General features: G+C 48.6%; 1 protein-coding gene across 1 annotated transcript in view; it reads right to left on the bottom strand.

The window, feature by feature from the left end:
- Positions 1 to 253: 253 nt before the first annotated feature.
- The window catches only part of RAB6B (RAB6B, member RAS oncogene family), a 27202-nt gene continuing 10112 nt past the window's right edge, over positions 254 to 17343 (bottom strand). The window contains exons 2-8 of the mRNA XM_085311988.1: positions 10763 to 10821; positions 7903 to 7956; positions 6401 to 6506; positions 5359 to 5470; positions 4599 to 4692; positions 3218 to 3284; positions 254 to 603 (exon numbers count right to left, since the gene is read on the bottom strand). Of these exons, the coding sequence (XP_085168114.1) occupies positions 539 to 603; positions 3218 to 3284; positions 4599 to 4692; positions 5359 to 5470; positions 6401 to 6506; positions 7903 to 7956; positions 10763 to 10821 (557 nt within the window). The 3' untranslated portion in view covers positions 254 to 538. The remainder of the gene's footprint in view (positions 604 to 3217; positions 3285 to 4598; positions 4693 to 5358; positions 5471 to 6400; positions 6507 to 7902; positions 7957 to 10762; positions 10822 to 17343) is intronic.

Below are 17343 nucleotides of genomic sequence, written 5' to 3' on the forward strand. Positions count from 1 at the left end.
TTTGTGCACACTGCAGGGGCAAGTGGGCTGTGTGCCTGCTAGGAGAGATGACCAATGCCATTCTCCAGTGCTGAGGCAAGCCCTGCTCCCTTAGCTAGACAGCAGTTTACAGATGACCAAAATCTAAAGCTTCCTTCCAAAGAGAAGTACAAAATAGTAAAAAGGTGCAAGAACCTTCCCCTCCTTTCCATCAACATGTTATAACAGTTCAGCTGGCAAACACCTCTGTGGCCCAAATGACAGACTCGTTTTCTTTCTCAACATTTTATTTTGGCAGTTGTATAACCTATTTTATTTGTAGTTTCTAAACAATCTGCCCCTTCCCCTTGACATTTTACAACAAAAACAGCAAAGAAAAATGGACTTTCAGTAATCACAGCTAAGTGCCATGACTGTGAAGAGAATGTTTTCCCCATGCCTCCCAATCTTTCTGCCCCAGAAAGTGCAAACGATGCAGTTCTCAGCTGCCAACTCCAGTGGCTTCTCTGGGCAGCAAGGTGTTGAGCATGGGATAGCGCAGGCATCTGACTGCTCTGGGCTAGCATGAGCACCCACTTTCACTGGCTGGTGCTTCCTGGGGCTTGTCCAACTTGATGTCAACCACTGATGGGACAAAGGCAGAGAAAATGGCATTAAGGAAGGTCACATAGATGTTACAGGGAAAGCTGCCCAGTGCTGCCTGCCTGGTGTCTCTCTAACCCAGTGGGTAACAAAAGCACTGGGGTGAAAAAAACCAAAACACTGGGGCACTCTAGAAAGGGAAACAGATGGAAAAAAGGAAGGTATCACAAGATTTTCTTATCAGATTCTGGCCAGGTTGTTTGCTGGAGCGTCCCAGACTTTAAACAGAAGCAATGTTGATGGGGAAATTTGGCCCTTGCTGAGAACAGGGTGGTGGAGAGCATAATGCATCACTAAGCCATGGTTGTGCTCTAGAAAAGTCAGCGTGAAGCTTGCGAAGATGCCCCTTCTCCTTTGGGACAAAACAGGCTGCAAAGTTTAAAAACCAGCAAAGAGAAGGAAAGCTCACCTGGTTGGGACTGAAAGGCATCATGCCCAGAGCAAGTGCTGGGGCTGATGTGCTGGAACTGGGCAGTATTCCCTCCTGGGGCACTGCATATGGCCTCTCCCATACCAGCACCAGGAGCATAACCCTTGTCCTACAGACAATTTCTACGTCATAAATAAGCCTTACTTGGAACAGAGCTGTTAGCCAGCCTGCTGAAGAGCCAGCAACCAATACTCTTCTCAGATGTATGGTACTTGGACAAAGGGGCTGAGGGACCTGGGTTAACACAGCTTGTTGGTGAAAGGAGACTTTCTGCTCACGCTTTCTGCCACAAGCTTCCTGATTGTTCACTCTTGCCCCAAAGTTTATAGCAATAGTGTGCTGGGATGTTGTTTGGCAATGACCTGGATTTGGGATCACAGGGGAACCCTGGGTTGGTTAGTGTCACCTCAGTCCCTGGGGGGGGGGAGGGGAAGAGATTTTGACACCATCAGGGTGTCACATCTGGAAGCTGCAGAAGCCAGATGAGTGGGTTGAGAGGACAGTGATGGATGCTTAATATCTGGCCAGGGCTGGCAACACAGGGAGGGTCCTGGGACTCAGTGCAGGGTGCCTGTATCATTCAGCGTCTCCATTGACAACTGCATGCTGAGTGAGAGCATGCCCTCAGCACATCTGTGGATGATACAAAACTGGGAGTGGAAGATGGGTGGCTAGCAAGCCAAATGACACAGCTTGTAACTAGAGAGACCCAGAAGGAGTCGAGGATGGGGCCAAGGGCAACCTAAACATCGAGAAGTGCAAAGCCCTGTGCCAGAGTTGAAATAACCCTGTGCTTATCCATTGGTCCAAGCTGCTGAAATGCTATGGCCTTCATTGTACGGCTATCTGCTCATTATAGCTAGCTAAAGATAGACCTAAAATTGCTTTATAAAGGAAGTGATGTTTCAGGACTTGCCCTGCAATTCATTCACTGTAAAAGGGAGCAACCTCTTGGTTACTGTCCTTCACAGCCCATGCACAAGGGAATCATTGCGTGAGGCTGCTCTTTACCAGAGGATGGACCCAGATCATGGTTTTTGTCCCTCCTGAGTACTGTTGAAACTAAAGTGAAATGCAGCATGAATGTGGTACCTGGCACATCAGAGACAAACACTTTTGCCAATATGCTGGAGTACTGTGTTTCTGCTTTCACCAAGAAACAGCTCCTGTCTTGAAACTGATCTCCTGAAAACACTTGCTGAATTTGGGGGAACTGAGCATCTCAGGCCTGACTGTGGCCCACCAGCTGCAGCTAGGGCTGGTCCACACAGACCTGTGACTAGAGTTTCTCCTCGTGTTTCACCAGCATCAGCCTCCACTGAGCACGTCCCTGAATGTACTCACAACTCTTCACCTCAATAGAGGATTTCCTTCTAGCACAGAAGGGATGAGTTGCTTTGAGTCTAAATAGGTGAGACACCGCACATTGTATCGTAGCCTACGTGCACGATGCAGTTAGTGAAGCAAGCAGGCTGGTGACAAGGTTTATTGACAAAGAACGATCTTGGCCTGAGTGCAACACAAACAAACCAAAAACCTGTTGCGTGCACCATAGTGTTAGGCCACTAAATACCAAACTCCTCCCCCCTAGATTTGGCACTGAATCCCTTGTGCTTTACATCATTTTTGAAAGTCTGGGCCCCCATATCTCCTGAGCAAGTGGACCAGCCCTGAGCCCAGGTACCACAAGCAGTTCTTCCTGATGGTGTCCACCCCTCCAACTGCAAGCGCTTTCTCTGGCCTGCCTCCAGCACTCTCACCCTCTTCTGCCAGGGCCTCCTGTGTCCTGCCTTCCCTGTGTTCCCTCCAGTCCCACCCCCGCCCCCATCCTCAGCTCCTATGGCTTCAAATGCTTGCAGCGTCTTCCCATACAGATCTCAGCTGTCATCTTCAAGGTGGGAGAGAAAAGTCCCCCACTGCTATCCCAGCTTGTCCTGGCTACTCCTGGAAAGGGGAGATGGTGAGACCCTGCAGGTGGAACAATGGCTGGATTCTGTACCCAGGCCTGGTGTTGCAGGACTGCACAACTTCAGGGAAATCCCTTTGCCTACCTCAGCCTCCAACTTCCTCACCTGTACGATGGAGGGGAGAAAACCCCAAACTATTTGCAAAGTCCTCTGGAGTCTGCAGGTGGAAAGAGCCAGAGGGTTATTTTAGAAAGGATACTTCCTTCTTTGCCCTTCTCTTGGGAACTCTCCATTCCTGGTAGAGCTGAAGCCACACGCCGGAAGAGCTGTGGGAGCAAAGGGAGGGGAATCTGTCAGCACTCTGACCATTCCAAGGCCTAGGGAAAAGCAGGCAGGCTCTGCTCAAGAGCCTGCAGATTTCCCCCTTGCCAAGAGGGTGAGACTGGCCTGAAGGCAAGCTGGTAGAGTTGCCTAGCCAGATACAAATGAATCTGTTTGTACCGAGTGGATCTCTGCCTGTTGCTGCCAAGTGGATATTCAGGCCCTCTGCTCCTTCTCAGCCTGTTTCGTGATGATCAGAGCTCCGCATTAGCCATCCAGCATGCCCCAGCAGTGGTGGCCACTGCATGGGATCCTTTCTTTTCCACCAGCATGCACCAAGGGGTCCATTACCCTTAATAACGCCAAAGAGGTGGCAAGCCTCTGTATGCAGCGCCTGTTCATAAACTGGCAATTTAGATGCCTGAGATGTGACACATCTTTTCCCCATTACTGGGGAAAAAAAAAATGTTTTCTGCTAATCTTTCAACAGCAAAAGAGTGTTATTTATTTAAGATGATCAATTACTAGGGCTCTGATCATGCACAGATGGTGAGTATGGATGATTTTTATATCCTACCACCCAGGCTGAAGAAGTAATTAGGTGGTTTCTATCTTGGAACATGAGTTGGCATATCTAGACCACAACAGATACCTATTGGAAATGACAAATACTGCCATATTTTGTTGAAATCCTGGCTGGCTTTGGAGGGTTGCAGCAGTGCCTAGACCGAAGGCTGTCTGCCCAGGAGGAGAGTGATGCAGCCACATGTTTCTATGTATTGGCTTGTTCAGACACCTTACAGGGAATGTAAACACTGCACTGATCACCCAAAAAGGAGCTCCTGCGTAGTTACGAGCTCTGCTGAGACTCTTCCTTTGTGGTCTCTGTGCCGTGATGTCTGTACTGTAAGCACACTTAATGAACCTGCTCTGCACTGTGGAGGGCAAATCCCCATCAAAATTTCCTAGGACTTCCACTGCTACTAGGACTTCCACTAGTACTTCCTTCTCAGATGACATGGCTTAGTGGCACCTTGGATTGGCAGCACAGATCAGTCAGAGATGTGCATATTGTTACACTGTATGGCACACTGTGTCTTGAACAATGGGCAGCCTGGGGGACTGGAGCACTACGGCAATAGGAATAGCGATGGCCTAGGAGTTTTCTGCTCAGGAAGCAAGTGGACTTCACCCCAGCATTGCGACTGGGTTGTATTATTCCTCCTTCCTTGCAGTCGCTTGCTTCTGATATGCAGCAGGGCTTTGGGAATGGCTGCCAGCTCACTAGCATAGTCCTGGCTGGAGTAGGGGCCTCTTACCTGTTTTACATTGTATCCTGTTTTTGCACTGGTCTCAGTGAACATGACCTTCAGTTCTTTGGCTTGCTGTTCCCCTTCGTCAATTGTTATCTGCCTGAGGACACAGAGGGCGAGACAGGTAACTAACCCCACTGGCACTAACACTGCAAAAAAGGCTTTGCTGCAAAGAGTCAGGACAAAATGTGCCCCCACCTGCCACTTTCCCCAGGTGTTGCCTTTTTATCCCCAGGCCATTTTTCCAATTGATGAATGGAAAAATAGAATTTGGCAGCCATGGTGCCTTCCACCTGACCCAAGCTTTCCCCACTTCCCCACATTTCTCTGGGTCCAGCCTGCAGCCTGTCACATCTGCTCAATTGCCTCCCATCCATGTGTCCTGCATGTCTGTCCTTTGCTTAAACCTTTGCCACCCTCCCCAACAGAGTCTTTTCAATTACAGACTAGGAAAAACGAAAACTCTGTCAGCCCTGAGCAGCATCCCATCATGGGCATAGCTGGGAATGAACTTCCCAGAAATGCTCCGTCTCCGCTTTTCCTCAGGTTGGCCCCACTTCTACCAGGAATACCCAGCTTGGCCTGAAGCAGCATCATATGTGGTTACACTGAGAGCCACCTGCCTTGAGGGGCTTCCTGCTAGCACACAAACAGGATCTTTGCCACCTCAAAATGCCAGCTGCCCCAGCATCTGCCCTAGAGATGCTGGCCCCACTGATGAGTTGATACTCCAGTAAGTACTATCATGGCCAGAAGCCCACTTCACCTCTTGTCTGCGAGATCTGTCTTGTTGCCAACAAGCATGATGATGACGTCGCTTCCCCTTTCAGTCCTGACATCATCAATCCATTTGGCCGTTTGCTGGAAGGAGTTGAGATCTGTGGGAGAGGAGGCAGAATGGCACAGGTGCTTAGCCTCGAGGGGCACTCCCAGGCCAGGTTGGGCGCTGCTGCCCAGCCCCGGAGCTGCCAGAGCAAACACGATGGGAAAATAATTCCAGCTTAAGCAAAAAAACAAACAAACAAAAAAAATTGTTTCTAGCTCCTCTAGCCTCTCCATGAAGAACTGCTCATCCTTAGAGCAGTATAAGTGTCTTGTTGGAGTGAAGGGACTCATGGCTGCTGGGCCATGTCTCACCTGTAGTAATGTGGAGGTGCTGGGACACAGCCAGTGAAGTCCCTGAAGGTGTGCTTCGAGGTGAGGTAGAGCCAAGAAGAAGGGGGCATAGAGCTGAGAGCAGAGCAGGGAGCAAGGTGTGAGGTAAGGCAGTGTTTACAGCTGCCGGAGAGATCAGAGTGGGGGGAAACAGGGACAGTGAGCTGGGAGGCATGGGGCTGCTTTTGCCCAGAGGGGAGCTCTGGGTGTCAGCTGTGCTGGATGACCCAGTACTCCCTTTGGTTCTTGCACACACCATCACACCTCACTCTCTGTACTCATAAGTACCTGAAAGGTCTCAGCATAATGCTGCCTCTTAAAAAAATGTAACCTGCTTATCCTGCAATATTAATTAGCTTTGTACAAAGGGCTGGGCTCAGTCTCTCCACAGGAACAATGCTCTTCTGCCACCTGCATTTTTCCCAGAGACTCTATTGCCACTTAAAGTGCAAATGCAAATAGCACTGGGAACAAGATTAGCACCCTGCAGCCTCTTCAGAGAGCATTTTTAACAACCTAGCTGCTGGCAGCTCTGTCACTAAAGGCAGCATGGCAGCCACACAGCCAATAGACACATACAGGCACAGCAGCAAATAGACACATACAGCAGCAACCCATCATGCTCCAGGTGCCAGGCAGAAGGTCCAACTCACTCGTGATATCGTAAACGACCACAGCCACAGTGGAGTCTCGGATGTAGCTGGGGATGAGGCTCCGGAACCGCTCCTGGCCTGCTGTGTCCCAGAGCTGCAACCGGACCTGCCAGGTCCAGGGCAAGGCAGGCAAGAGAGAATGAGAGAGAGAGTCAGCAAACAGAGTGGTGGGAAAGGTCTCGAAATGCAGAAGGGAGTATGTGAGAGACAGTGATTGAGAGTGAACTCTCTAAAGGAGCCCAGGGGAATTTGGATCCAGGTGTCCTCCCAAAACACTGCCCCAAACTGCAACATGTCCTTGGCTGTCACCTGCATCTGTGGTACTGCTCTGGCCAGCAGTGGCTTGAGAGCAGCCACTTCTGCCCCTTTCATGGGACTTTCCACTGGCAAGGAACAGTTGGTGGAGGCACTCAGTGGCAAGGAGAAGCATCAGCAGTGTAACATGGTGTCTCAGGAGTGCAGACCTGGCTGGAGGCACCCACACTGCCAGCTTGGGATAGGCAAAAGGCCATGGGTGAATTTGTTAATCCATGCTGAGGTTTGCCAAAGGAACTTCAAGGAAGATAGATGTCATGCTTCCCATGATATGAGATCCCTGTTACTCTTAGGTCCCCAAAAATCTGCAGGAGGGAACCTGCTGGGCAGGTAAATGGTAGGGTCCACTGCAGAGTAGGGAGCAGCCTGCCTCCTTGGCTGGATGCAGACAAGGAAAAGCCAGATGCCTGAGGAGGGGAGGCAAGCCAGATGCGCAGCAGCTGGGAGGCAGGCATATTTGATTGTGCTCAGAGCTACATGCAGCTCCCAGCTGGCTCAGGATGGAGGCAGAGGTGGTGCCAACCTGCACAGGCCCGGGGCATCCTGGGCCTGCCCAGTGGTATGCTGGCAGAGCTGCTATGGCTTGGCACCAGCTCCAGCCTGGGTCAAGGCCAGTGCTTGCACAAGCACTGCATCTCCTCAGGATGCTTCTAGCAGAAGCTGTGTTTTGGTGGCTCTCTGCAGGAACCTGCCCGCCCTGCTGCTGGCTATCACGCATCGCTGCAGGTTGTCAGTGGGTTTGATTAGGATGGTGTTTGGTAATGGAGCCAGCTCAAGAAAGATGTTAGACTGCATTTCCATGCTAGCACAGTGGCTTTCTACTCCTTACTATCTGCTTCCCTTTTCTGTGACGTTTCTGTATCCCAAATTCCCTCTCCTCCAAATCAATAAATCAGAAAGCTTTAAGTAGCAGCCTGGCCTTTCATGGCCATTTTCCATAATGCCTGTGAGCACCTGGGGAATAACCAAGCTCTTCTTCCCCTCTCCATGCATGCTTTTCAGAAGCAGTGTGAATACAGCTAGCCCCTGTGAGTCCACAAAAAGGCCTTTGTGCCTATCCAGGCTGGATGGGGACCCCAGACTGGTGGCCAAGAGAGGATTCACCCTTGTGAAGAGCTCAGAGTGGGCACAGCCCTCCTCTGGAGATCAGCTGCGCAAAGGCAGCAATTGCAACTCTGGCTACTCACCGTCCGGTCCTCCAGGTACATGGTTTTTGATAGGAAATCAATGCCAATTGTAGCCTGTAAGATAAGAAGAAGAGAAATGAAGAACAGGAAGAGTTGTCAAGGGAGGACCTAAGGCTCTGCTTCTGCTTTCAACAGAGCAAGTGGGCAAAGAAGTATTGCTGAGAGCCCCGTTAACCAACACAGTCTGATTGCAAAATGCATCAAATATGTCTTACAAGCCCATGCCTAGCATTTAGGTGACATGGATGGCCAGCCTGCTCTGTGCCCCCACACTGGAAATGCCAGCTGTGAGTGCACCAGGACAGGCAGCCCAGCCCCTTGCCCCACGTTGCTCCTGCTCCATGTGGCATGTGGCTCTGATTTCCCTGCAAGTAGCAGGAGCAGAGCACATGCCAGCCAGCACAGCCGCTGCAGCTGTCCCCAGGAGCTGGCATAATGCTGGGCTCACAGACTCAGCTATGCAAGCCTACAAACAGCCACTTCCAGCTGAAAGCCCTTCCATGGAGGTTGAGGACACCCCCAGGGCCCTGTGGCTGCTGTGCTTTGAATTGTTTGGTAAAGGCAAAGGGGAATTGAAGAGATAAAAGCAATGGAGCCTGGAAAATAATTAGCTCAGTATCTGGCTCCTGGCCCTGGCAAGGCAGGTAACCTTGTTTCAGTGCTCAGACAAACATCACTTAAGTGTAGCAGGTGCAGAAGAGCTGGGGCAGAGGGAGAGGAGCAAAGGATGATCTCATGCCACTGCAGAAAGAAGGGGACCTGAGTCCCACACGAGGGGAAAGGCAAGGTGGAGGAAACTGGCCACGTGCTATTCTCAGGGGCACATTAGGTGGCTAGAAAGCAGTGGTGCCAGTCAGAACATCCTCGTAATAAAATTGCCTTTGCATGTGGAGAAAGGCCATTAGTGGTGGTTCCTATTAGCAGGCACTGAGGAAATGGGATGCATTCCAGGGAAATGTGCACCTCTACTTAACAGAGACCTTTTAAACCTAAGCATAGTCTAGGGCTTTAAAGAAAAACAGCAGTGGCAGGAGAGCGGCAAGCTCAGCCAAAAGCTTTTGCAGGCTCAGTGGGTGATTGGACAAGCACATGGAAATGATCCAACAGGTGTTGCTATACAGAAAAATCATGCCAACCTCAGCGTAGGCTCTGCACTCCCTCTACACTGTGCCTGGAGCCATAGAAATGTGGGTCCCACAACTAAAGATCATCAAAATTTGGGTAGTTGTGTTTAGAGATGATTGAGGGGCAACACAGCAGCAGTCTGTAGAGACCTTGAATGGGCACTGTGAAGAGGAAAGCAAGGAAAAGGACCCAATGTAGCCAGAGGAAAAAAGCTATGGCCTCACATGACAGCGAGGGAAGATTTCAAACAGGCAGTGGAAATATTTCCTAATACTGGAGCAGGGTGCCCAGGGAAGTTGCAGGTTCCTTATCATCTTTATTTTAGGTTATGGTGAGCCAACAGGTTGTCTGGAAGGAAGCAAGGCAGTCTCAAAGCTGCCTTTGGGCACTGGCCTGGAGCTTCTTTCCTTCCTCTCAGCTCTACTTTTCTAGGGCTGTCCCATGAGTACCTTTCTGCTTGCAACCTAATGAGCTATTGCCTGTCCCAGTGCTGCTAGTACTCACAGCAAGCACTTCCCAGGTGAGAACAAAAACAAAGATGAACATGAACTGCCCAGATCAACTTGTCCATTTGGGATGCCTAGCTCACACAAACTGACACCCCAGTCTCATTTCTGGTGCTGGAAATGCTGTCAGTTTGGGACTAGAGGAAAGCAGGCTCCCAAACGGGAAGGCTGTATTCTCCCTGGGGAAGTTAGGTCTCTGTTGTCCTGCTGCTAACCACCCTGTTCCCAGATACAGTGACACAAGCAACAGAAAGGCACATGTTCCCTGTGATTTTGGGACTGGGTGAGCGCTGATGTGGCCTGTGCCACTGAGTGAGGAAGATCTGCTTCCACAGGATGGACTAGGTGCTGTTATGTGTGCAGGGACCTCCTGAAGAGGTGCTGTACTCATGCATGCACCTTGAGGTGAGGGACTGCAGCCTGCCTTGGCACCTCAGCACAACTTCACATCCTTCTTTGGAGGAATGGCTGCCCTGGGGCCAATTCTATTCCCTCCACACCACAGCCAGCCCGAGTGTGGTGGAAAGTGGACTTCTAGAGGGAGATACTTTATCAAACAGCTCTGAGGCAACAGTATTCATCCCTCAGGTGAAAAGAAGAGACTGCGGACACCATTGACAGCAAGCACCATGACAGGAAAAGCGAGGCACATTGAGGCAGAAGAGCATCTGCTAAGGAGCAGAGAATTTGGGGGCAGCTCCCATCACAGCTGCTGGAGTGACTCAACTGCATTCAGTGAAATCTCTCACTTTTCATACAGGCTGAGCAGGAAAGAAATGATATCTCTGTGTTTTTAAGTCTCAGCAATGTGCATGGAGCAATGTGGAAACATGAGATGATTACTAGCATTTACTCATCAGTTACAACAGCAGGTGTTGTGAGAACTGGCAAATTCAGCAACAACCTCAGCGTACTCATGGGTTTTGGCTCTCCCCCATGCATGAGCAGAGACTCTTGTTGTCACTCAGCCAAGAGGCTGCTTCTCTGATAGAATAGCCTGATCTCATCTGTGCACACCATCTCAGGAAAGGAGATCAGATGTAAATCTCTTGGCAGAGCTGTACATACGTGCACCTAGCTGGTACACCATCCTATCAGCTCCCCCTCGACAGTACTAAAGGACACATTCCCAGTCTCTTGGGAAGCGCAGGAGTCTGAGTAGCTCAGCTGAGAGCACAAGTATGAAGCAGTTTGGCTCGGAGCATGACTAGAGGCAGCAAGGCTCTCACCTGATATGTGTTGTCGAAGCTGTCATACATGAACCTCGTGATCAGTGATGTCTTCCCAACTGCAAGAGAAGAATGAGAAGGGATAAAGTAGGTAGATAGGCTGGGAGCTGGGGAAATGCATCTGCAAGTTAGCTGGCTTACCGATGGCCACCATCTAGCATAGTTCACCAGGGAGGAGGGCTAAGGGATGTGCAAGTTGCCTTTATCACTACCTAGTGCAGTAGGTGTTAATGCTCCTGGCAAGAGGGACTGGTCTCGTGTGAAGACCTCTTTCCTCCAGCCCATTCAGGCTGCAGGCTGAATGTAGCCCTGCTTGCTGCCCTTCAGCTGCTGCTTATGAATGAACAGGATGGAGGATGGTGAGAGAACAGGTATACTTGCTGCCTACAAAGGAGTAGCGAGCTAGCTTCCACTGCAGAGCACCAGAGACTCAGTGCCAAACTATAACTGAACTTTTTCTGTTTTTGGAAAAAGTAACTGCTAAGAGAAACCTGCTGGCTCAAAAGAGAGCAGTCTTTTCCCGGTATTTAAGAGGCATTCCTCCAGAAGGATAAAATCCAAGGGCTGTGCCTTGCCTCTACTCTGCTAAAGTCTTGGTACATGGTCTAGCCACCAAAGACATTGTGCAAGAGATGATTGCCTTCCCCTTCCACGCTTTCTCCAGGCCCGTACAGGCACAGGAGCTGTCAGGTTTTCTCTGGCTGTGCTGGGTGAGCTGTTGTGCTGCTAAACATGGGAACAGCCTCTCCAACTTCATAGCGTGGGAATGGTTTTGGACCACTGAGGAAATACTGCCTTCTGTATGTAGCTCTTTGGCACACTTTCCGTTTGTCAATCAAGCACTTCTAGTGATTCCCATCACATACCTGCATCTCCACGAGGCCAGGTACCTCTGAAAATCAAGTCATGTCTTCTCAACAAAAGTTACAGATCATGTCTTACATCCATCTGCAATCTCGCTGAAGAATGCAGACCACCCAGCGGGGGATCTGTTTTGGAGAAAACCCATCTCTAGACATTGTCACTGACTTCTGAAACCTGAGCTAAGGCAGCAACTCTAAGACTCCCAGGGGTAATGCCCATGTAAATATCCAGACGAGAGGCTGGTTCACTCTAGCAGTGCAGTCCACCATTCCTCACTAATGACCTCATTTAGTGGCACCAAGCCAGCAAGGACTTTCCAACCAAGCCCCCAGCACCCTAATTTCTCCCAGCACTGACATGGGGTCAGGCACTGTGCCATACATCCCTGCCTCCTCTCTCCTCCCAATCATAGTGATCCAACCTTTGCTGACTGTTTCTGGCATGCCCTGTGCTATGATCTGCTTCACGAGGCTGAGAGGGGGGGATCAGCCAAGGCAGATTCAATTATCCAACCACCTAAGTGGAGCAACTGCTTCCCTCCCTCTCCCTCCAGCACCCAAGAACATTTCCACACAGATGTGTGCATATCTAGCCCAAAGAAAGTCATGGATGCTACTAGTTAAGGGCTGAAAAGGAAGAAGGTGGTGAGATTTTTGTTGCTACCCAGAGGGGACTAAAAATACTCAGGTAAAAAGCACTTGTATGAAGGGTTTGCTGACCCTTCACATGGCTAGACTTCAAAGCAACAAGACATGTACCAAAGTCCATGCTTATTCCACATCCACGATTGACAGATATATTTCCCTCAACAAAATCCAATAGCCCTTTCAGACCTTTAGGAGACACAATTAATCAAGTCTTCAAAATGAAAGACATTTCCTTGCCTGCAAAGTTTGCACACTTATCTTAGTAAGCCGCCTTGGGTACAAAGCTTTCTGTCTCCCCCAATATAGCCTTACTAGATTTTGTTCAGGTTTAGAAATCTCTACTTTGCACTGGATTTTTGCCCATTCTAACTCCTATGATGCATTGGCACAGTCTATCTGGGTGGCAGGAAGATGTCTTTTGCCCCAAGTAGCAGTTGCTGGACAAAGCAGTGATGTATGTTGCACCTCCCTTCCCACACATGTTCAGGAAGCCCACCTCTTGAGGATATAGCAGTTAATTAAGGAACTGTGTGATGCTGTTCACTAGACACCTTAATTAAATATGCTAGTTTTCCCTGGGTTGCACCTTCTGCAGGGATCAGAAGTGTTTCATGGTTTAACACCCATGCCTGTAAACAGCAATGTTGGAGGGAGCAGGGCCTACATAGTACATAGGGCCAAACTGCCCCAAGTCCCTCCTCACAAGAAGGGCTCCCTGCTCATTCCACATTTGTGCTGAATCTCGACCCACATATGCCAAGTCTTTCCTAATTACCAGTACACTGCTGTGGACTCACTCTGTGTCATCTGGACTTCCTGCAGTGGTGCAAGGATTGCTCAGAAACTATCCCTTGAGATGCCAGTGAAACTTGGTGTACTGGCAACATGAATAATTTCAAAGAAAGTAGATGCTGAATGTTTTGAGCTTTTAAACAGAAAACCCCCAAATGCTATCCACTGGGTATTCTGACCAAGAAGCAGAAGACAATGTTTGTAGTAGGGGAGACAGTTTCTGATTTTGCTCTCTCCCTTTTCTGCCCTTGCAATGTTTTGCTAGTCAAAAAAAGGTGAAAACCTCCAGGATTCTAGCTGCAAATCATGGTGAGCCTTAGTATTTTCCTCCCCTCAGGCTTCTCCAGGAGCTTCCAGCTCTTTTGCACACCTGCTGCAATTATACCCAACTGCACATGTCACAGACATCCCACCTTCGCTTGACACAAGCATCTGCCCACTTGAGGAACACCCCCTCCCCAACAGGACCATACCAGAACAGTCACAGAAAAAAAGTAAGAAACTTCAAGGAACTACAGGCCAAACTACCTAGAAGGAAAGTTTATTCATCTTCTTTCGCAGACCAGGTAAACCCCAGGAAATCCATCAACCATCCACCTCAAACATGCCTTGTATCAGGCATTTCAGAGCCCAGGGAGGAGATCTCCCAATAAACAGTCACAGGATGGAAAAAAAAAAAAAAAAAACAGAAGAGAGAATGAAGAAAAAAAAATCAGCACACGTGGATGTATCAATGAGCAATATGGCTAAAGCAGGGCCGCGATCCTCCTGGCTCTGCTTGGCAACATTACACACGTACCAGCACATCAATGCTGAGGAGGATCCTCGCTGCAAAGTTTTCCTGAAGAACAGGTGAACAGGGCAGACATTCATCTCTCTGTCAGGCCCACTCCTTCTTACACTCACTTCCCAGAAGTGCAAACTTTTGGTTTACAGCTAGTAGATTTTTTTTTTCCTGCTGCATCTTTTTTTGGGGTCAATACAAGCACACCTGAGCAACCTGTTGTGCTGTGCTGGCCCACCATTACCCAACAAGCTGAGTAGCTTTGCATGGTTGCCTCTTCTTCCTTTTTTATCTGACTGATCAGGCAATTCACTTTGCAGACTGCTGTTCTCCACCAAGAATTCCCTGGGCTCAGCTATTCCCTGTGCATCACACTGGTCCTTTCTCCATGGTATGAAGCCAATTATACAAGTCAAGGATGAAAGCAGAGCAGAATATTTGAGCACACTCTTCTGTGCTCTGCCACCTCAAAAGCAGATGTGCAGGTTGCAACACTCAGGTATCTTTCTGTGCTACAGCTCAAACAGAAAGTCACAGCCAGGAAATCTCTGTCAGGCCAAGTGTAGTGCTACACGCTTAGGCAGAGCACACCAGCCTCCCAGACACCCTAAAGATGCCATTCCAAAGCATTAGAGAGGGCAAAATTAGTAGGGACAGGAGATAAATCCCGTCCACCCTGACAATTATTTCCTTTAGAATAGTCTGACTTTTTTTGGTACAGGATTGCCCAGGTTCCCAGCAGCTTGTCTCCTGAGCTCTGAGCATCCAGGACTTGAGAGACATCTGCACTGCTATTTCATCTGGGTCATCCTTGACCTCTAACTCCTCTTCCATAACTCTGGGCCTTTTGTGAGCTCTTTTTTGGCCCCTGCTTAGGGAGAAAGCAGACGATAATGTGCAGTGAATCGACAGTGAAGATCATTGCAGATCGTGTGTTGGCACTTACCATGCAAAGGGCATTCTTTGACATCTTTTCCCGTGAGCTACAAATACACAAACACTTTACAGAGTGATAACAGCCTGTCATCTGACATGACTTCAAACTGCAGAGTGTCCACAACCTGCCTGCTGATTGCAGGACCAACTATTTTAAAAGCAAAAACCATATTGATAGCCTTTTTTATGTCATACTATATGAAATTCTTCTAACAGAGGAGAAGGGAATTAAAGAAAACCACTGGAAATTTTCCACCTAGTTTGAGCTCCTGCTTTCCTTCCTTTGACTTTTCAGACTGACACATTGCAGGAATGGAGAAGTCTAAAAGGAGGCAGGGGATGCAGAAGATGAGGTGGAGTTATTTCAGCAACTTCAAGTGCAGAGAAAGAGTGCTGAAACTACAGACCTTTATGAAAAGGGGGGTTTTGTGTGGTTATTTCACCTGTATGCATCAGGAACAGCTTTAGTAGCTTCCCAGCAGTAGACCTGCAGCAATTGTGCAAGTTGGCAAAGACATCCCCATGCAGGGTTTCACTCCTCTACACTCACTGCACAGTAGAATGAGTTTCACCTGGGTCCATAGGAATTTGGCAGGTATATTATTTTCTCTTCCTCAATATATTTTAGAGCTAGGATTAGGAAACGGAATGGGATTGAAGAACACATAAACCTAAAAATCTGAAGCAACTTTGAAAGAGTCTCTAATGATCTTTGATCTTCCATATTTAAACTCCAATTGCTAATTTTTGTCACAGGTGAAAAGGGAGATTCCTTTTTTTGTTCCATTAAAGAAATACATTCCATTTGAAAATGAGGAGGGTGTGGAGGTGTGTGGGGACTTGGCAGTTAGAGCCAAAATTTTATAACTATTTCTGTGATTTATATCAACCTGCAAACTGGCCGGCAGAGTTACATTGCAAAGAGCATCCTCAGAAATGCTATAGCTACCTCCACTGCTCCTGCAGATACAAGATCAAAGCCCATGCAAAGACAGGAGCAAGAGCCTAAATTAAAGTGGAGAGAGCCTCTAGATGGCATTGCAAGGCCCAGTCCATCAGTAAATTCACTTCAAGGATAATGTCAGTGCTATAAAAACTCTTCAAATTTAATTTACACCTATAGCAAGGTGAGACCATGAGAGCCTACTCTGCTCTAAGTATGTGGCCATGGGGAAGAGACCTGCACCCAAGGGTGGCCGGTGGAGCCTGGTGGCAGGGCTGGCACAGGTGAGTATTATGGCCAGCCCTGGCAGAGTGGGGAACCCACTGCTGAGCTCCTGCCCAGCACTGGATGAATAGCCAGGCGCAGATCCTCCACTTGCCCTCACCTCAGAACTGTTTTCCGCTGTGTTTGTGACACCTTTGCTTGAGGAAGACTCGGGCCTGATCCAGGATGATGCTTATGCATGTTTTCTTTGTGAAGGGAAACCACAAAGATGGATGAAAGTGACATTACTAATGTTAATCCCCTGCCACCATCTGCTAGTCCTTGTCTGCCATGCAGCATTCAGGCAGCCATGCTTGAGGCATAAAGCCCTCCAGAGTGACAGTCAAGATGCCTTGTTAGGATGGCAGCAGCTTTCTATTCACCGAACAGCAAACATCAAGCAATGAATTTAAATCCTGCAACCCCCCACCATACCCCAACACAGATTCAGTGGAATGATGAGGGGTGCTGCAGGGCTGCTGTTTACCCATACATATATTTTTATTCCCACTGATTAAGACTTGCCATCCCTGTTGTTTTTGTATCACTAGTAAACATATGGCTGTACAAATATCTTATCTGAGGAGCTGTCCTTGCTTGGACTAGGAAGCCAGCAATGAAGAGGAGCCTGTGTACCAGTGCAGAGATATATATTGGGCAGATGGCAACACAATGTGTAACTGGATTCATTTACTCCTAACAAGTACTATAATGGCCCAAGGATGCATCAGACAAGCATCTGAGCTGCACTTCTTTGGCTCCAGGTTTTCCACTTCCAGGACACTTGCACTCATTTAGGGAAACATAGGCTCAACATTGAACTGCAGGTGAGGAGAAGTCAGGCTTTGCACACAAACTGCTGTCTTCTTTCATGAGTGAGACTTATTTCCTCCCAGCAGCAGCTGCACCATTATAACAAGAGTGACTGGTCCCAGCATGCTGCAGCCTTGGTTAAACTGGAGGTTTTCTGAGCTAATTCCCTTGCCTGCTGCCTCAATCACCTTTATTCTCCTATTCCCTGCTAGTATTTACTCATACCAAACATACTTTTGTCTGCAAACACTTTCTTTTGGGGTTTTTGCTCTTACAGAAGAAGAAAGCAACCACAATTTGGGCCTTCACGCCTTGATCCTCCACCTTCTCAGTTCACTGTAAAAGGCACGCTGGACCTTGGTGCAGCTCTCTAGCAATGAAGCCATGCCTTGAGCCAAAGAGCTCAGAGGGAAGGTCCTTTCTGCCTGAATGCCTCAGCCATTCACCTCTTGCTATGCACAGCCTCAGTTTTAAAGCAGACAGATCTGGAAATACTGGAGTTGCACGAGTTTGCACTTGCTTTTTTTTTTTTTTTTTT

The sequence above is a fragment of the Rhea americana genome, unplaced genomic scaffold (assembly GCF_003343005.1).
Source record: "Rhea americana isolate MKP2758 unplaced genomic scaffold, rheAme1 scaffold_352, whole genome shotgun sequence".
Classification (NCBI taxonomy): domain Eukaryota; kingdom Metazoa; phylum Chordata; class Aves; order Rheiformes; family Rheidae; genus Rhea; species Rhea americana.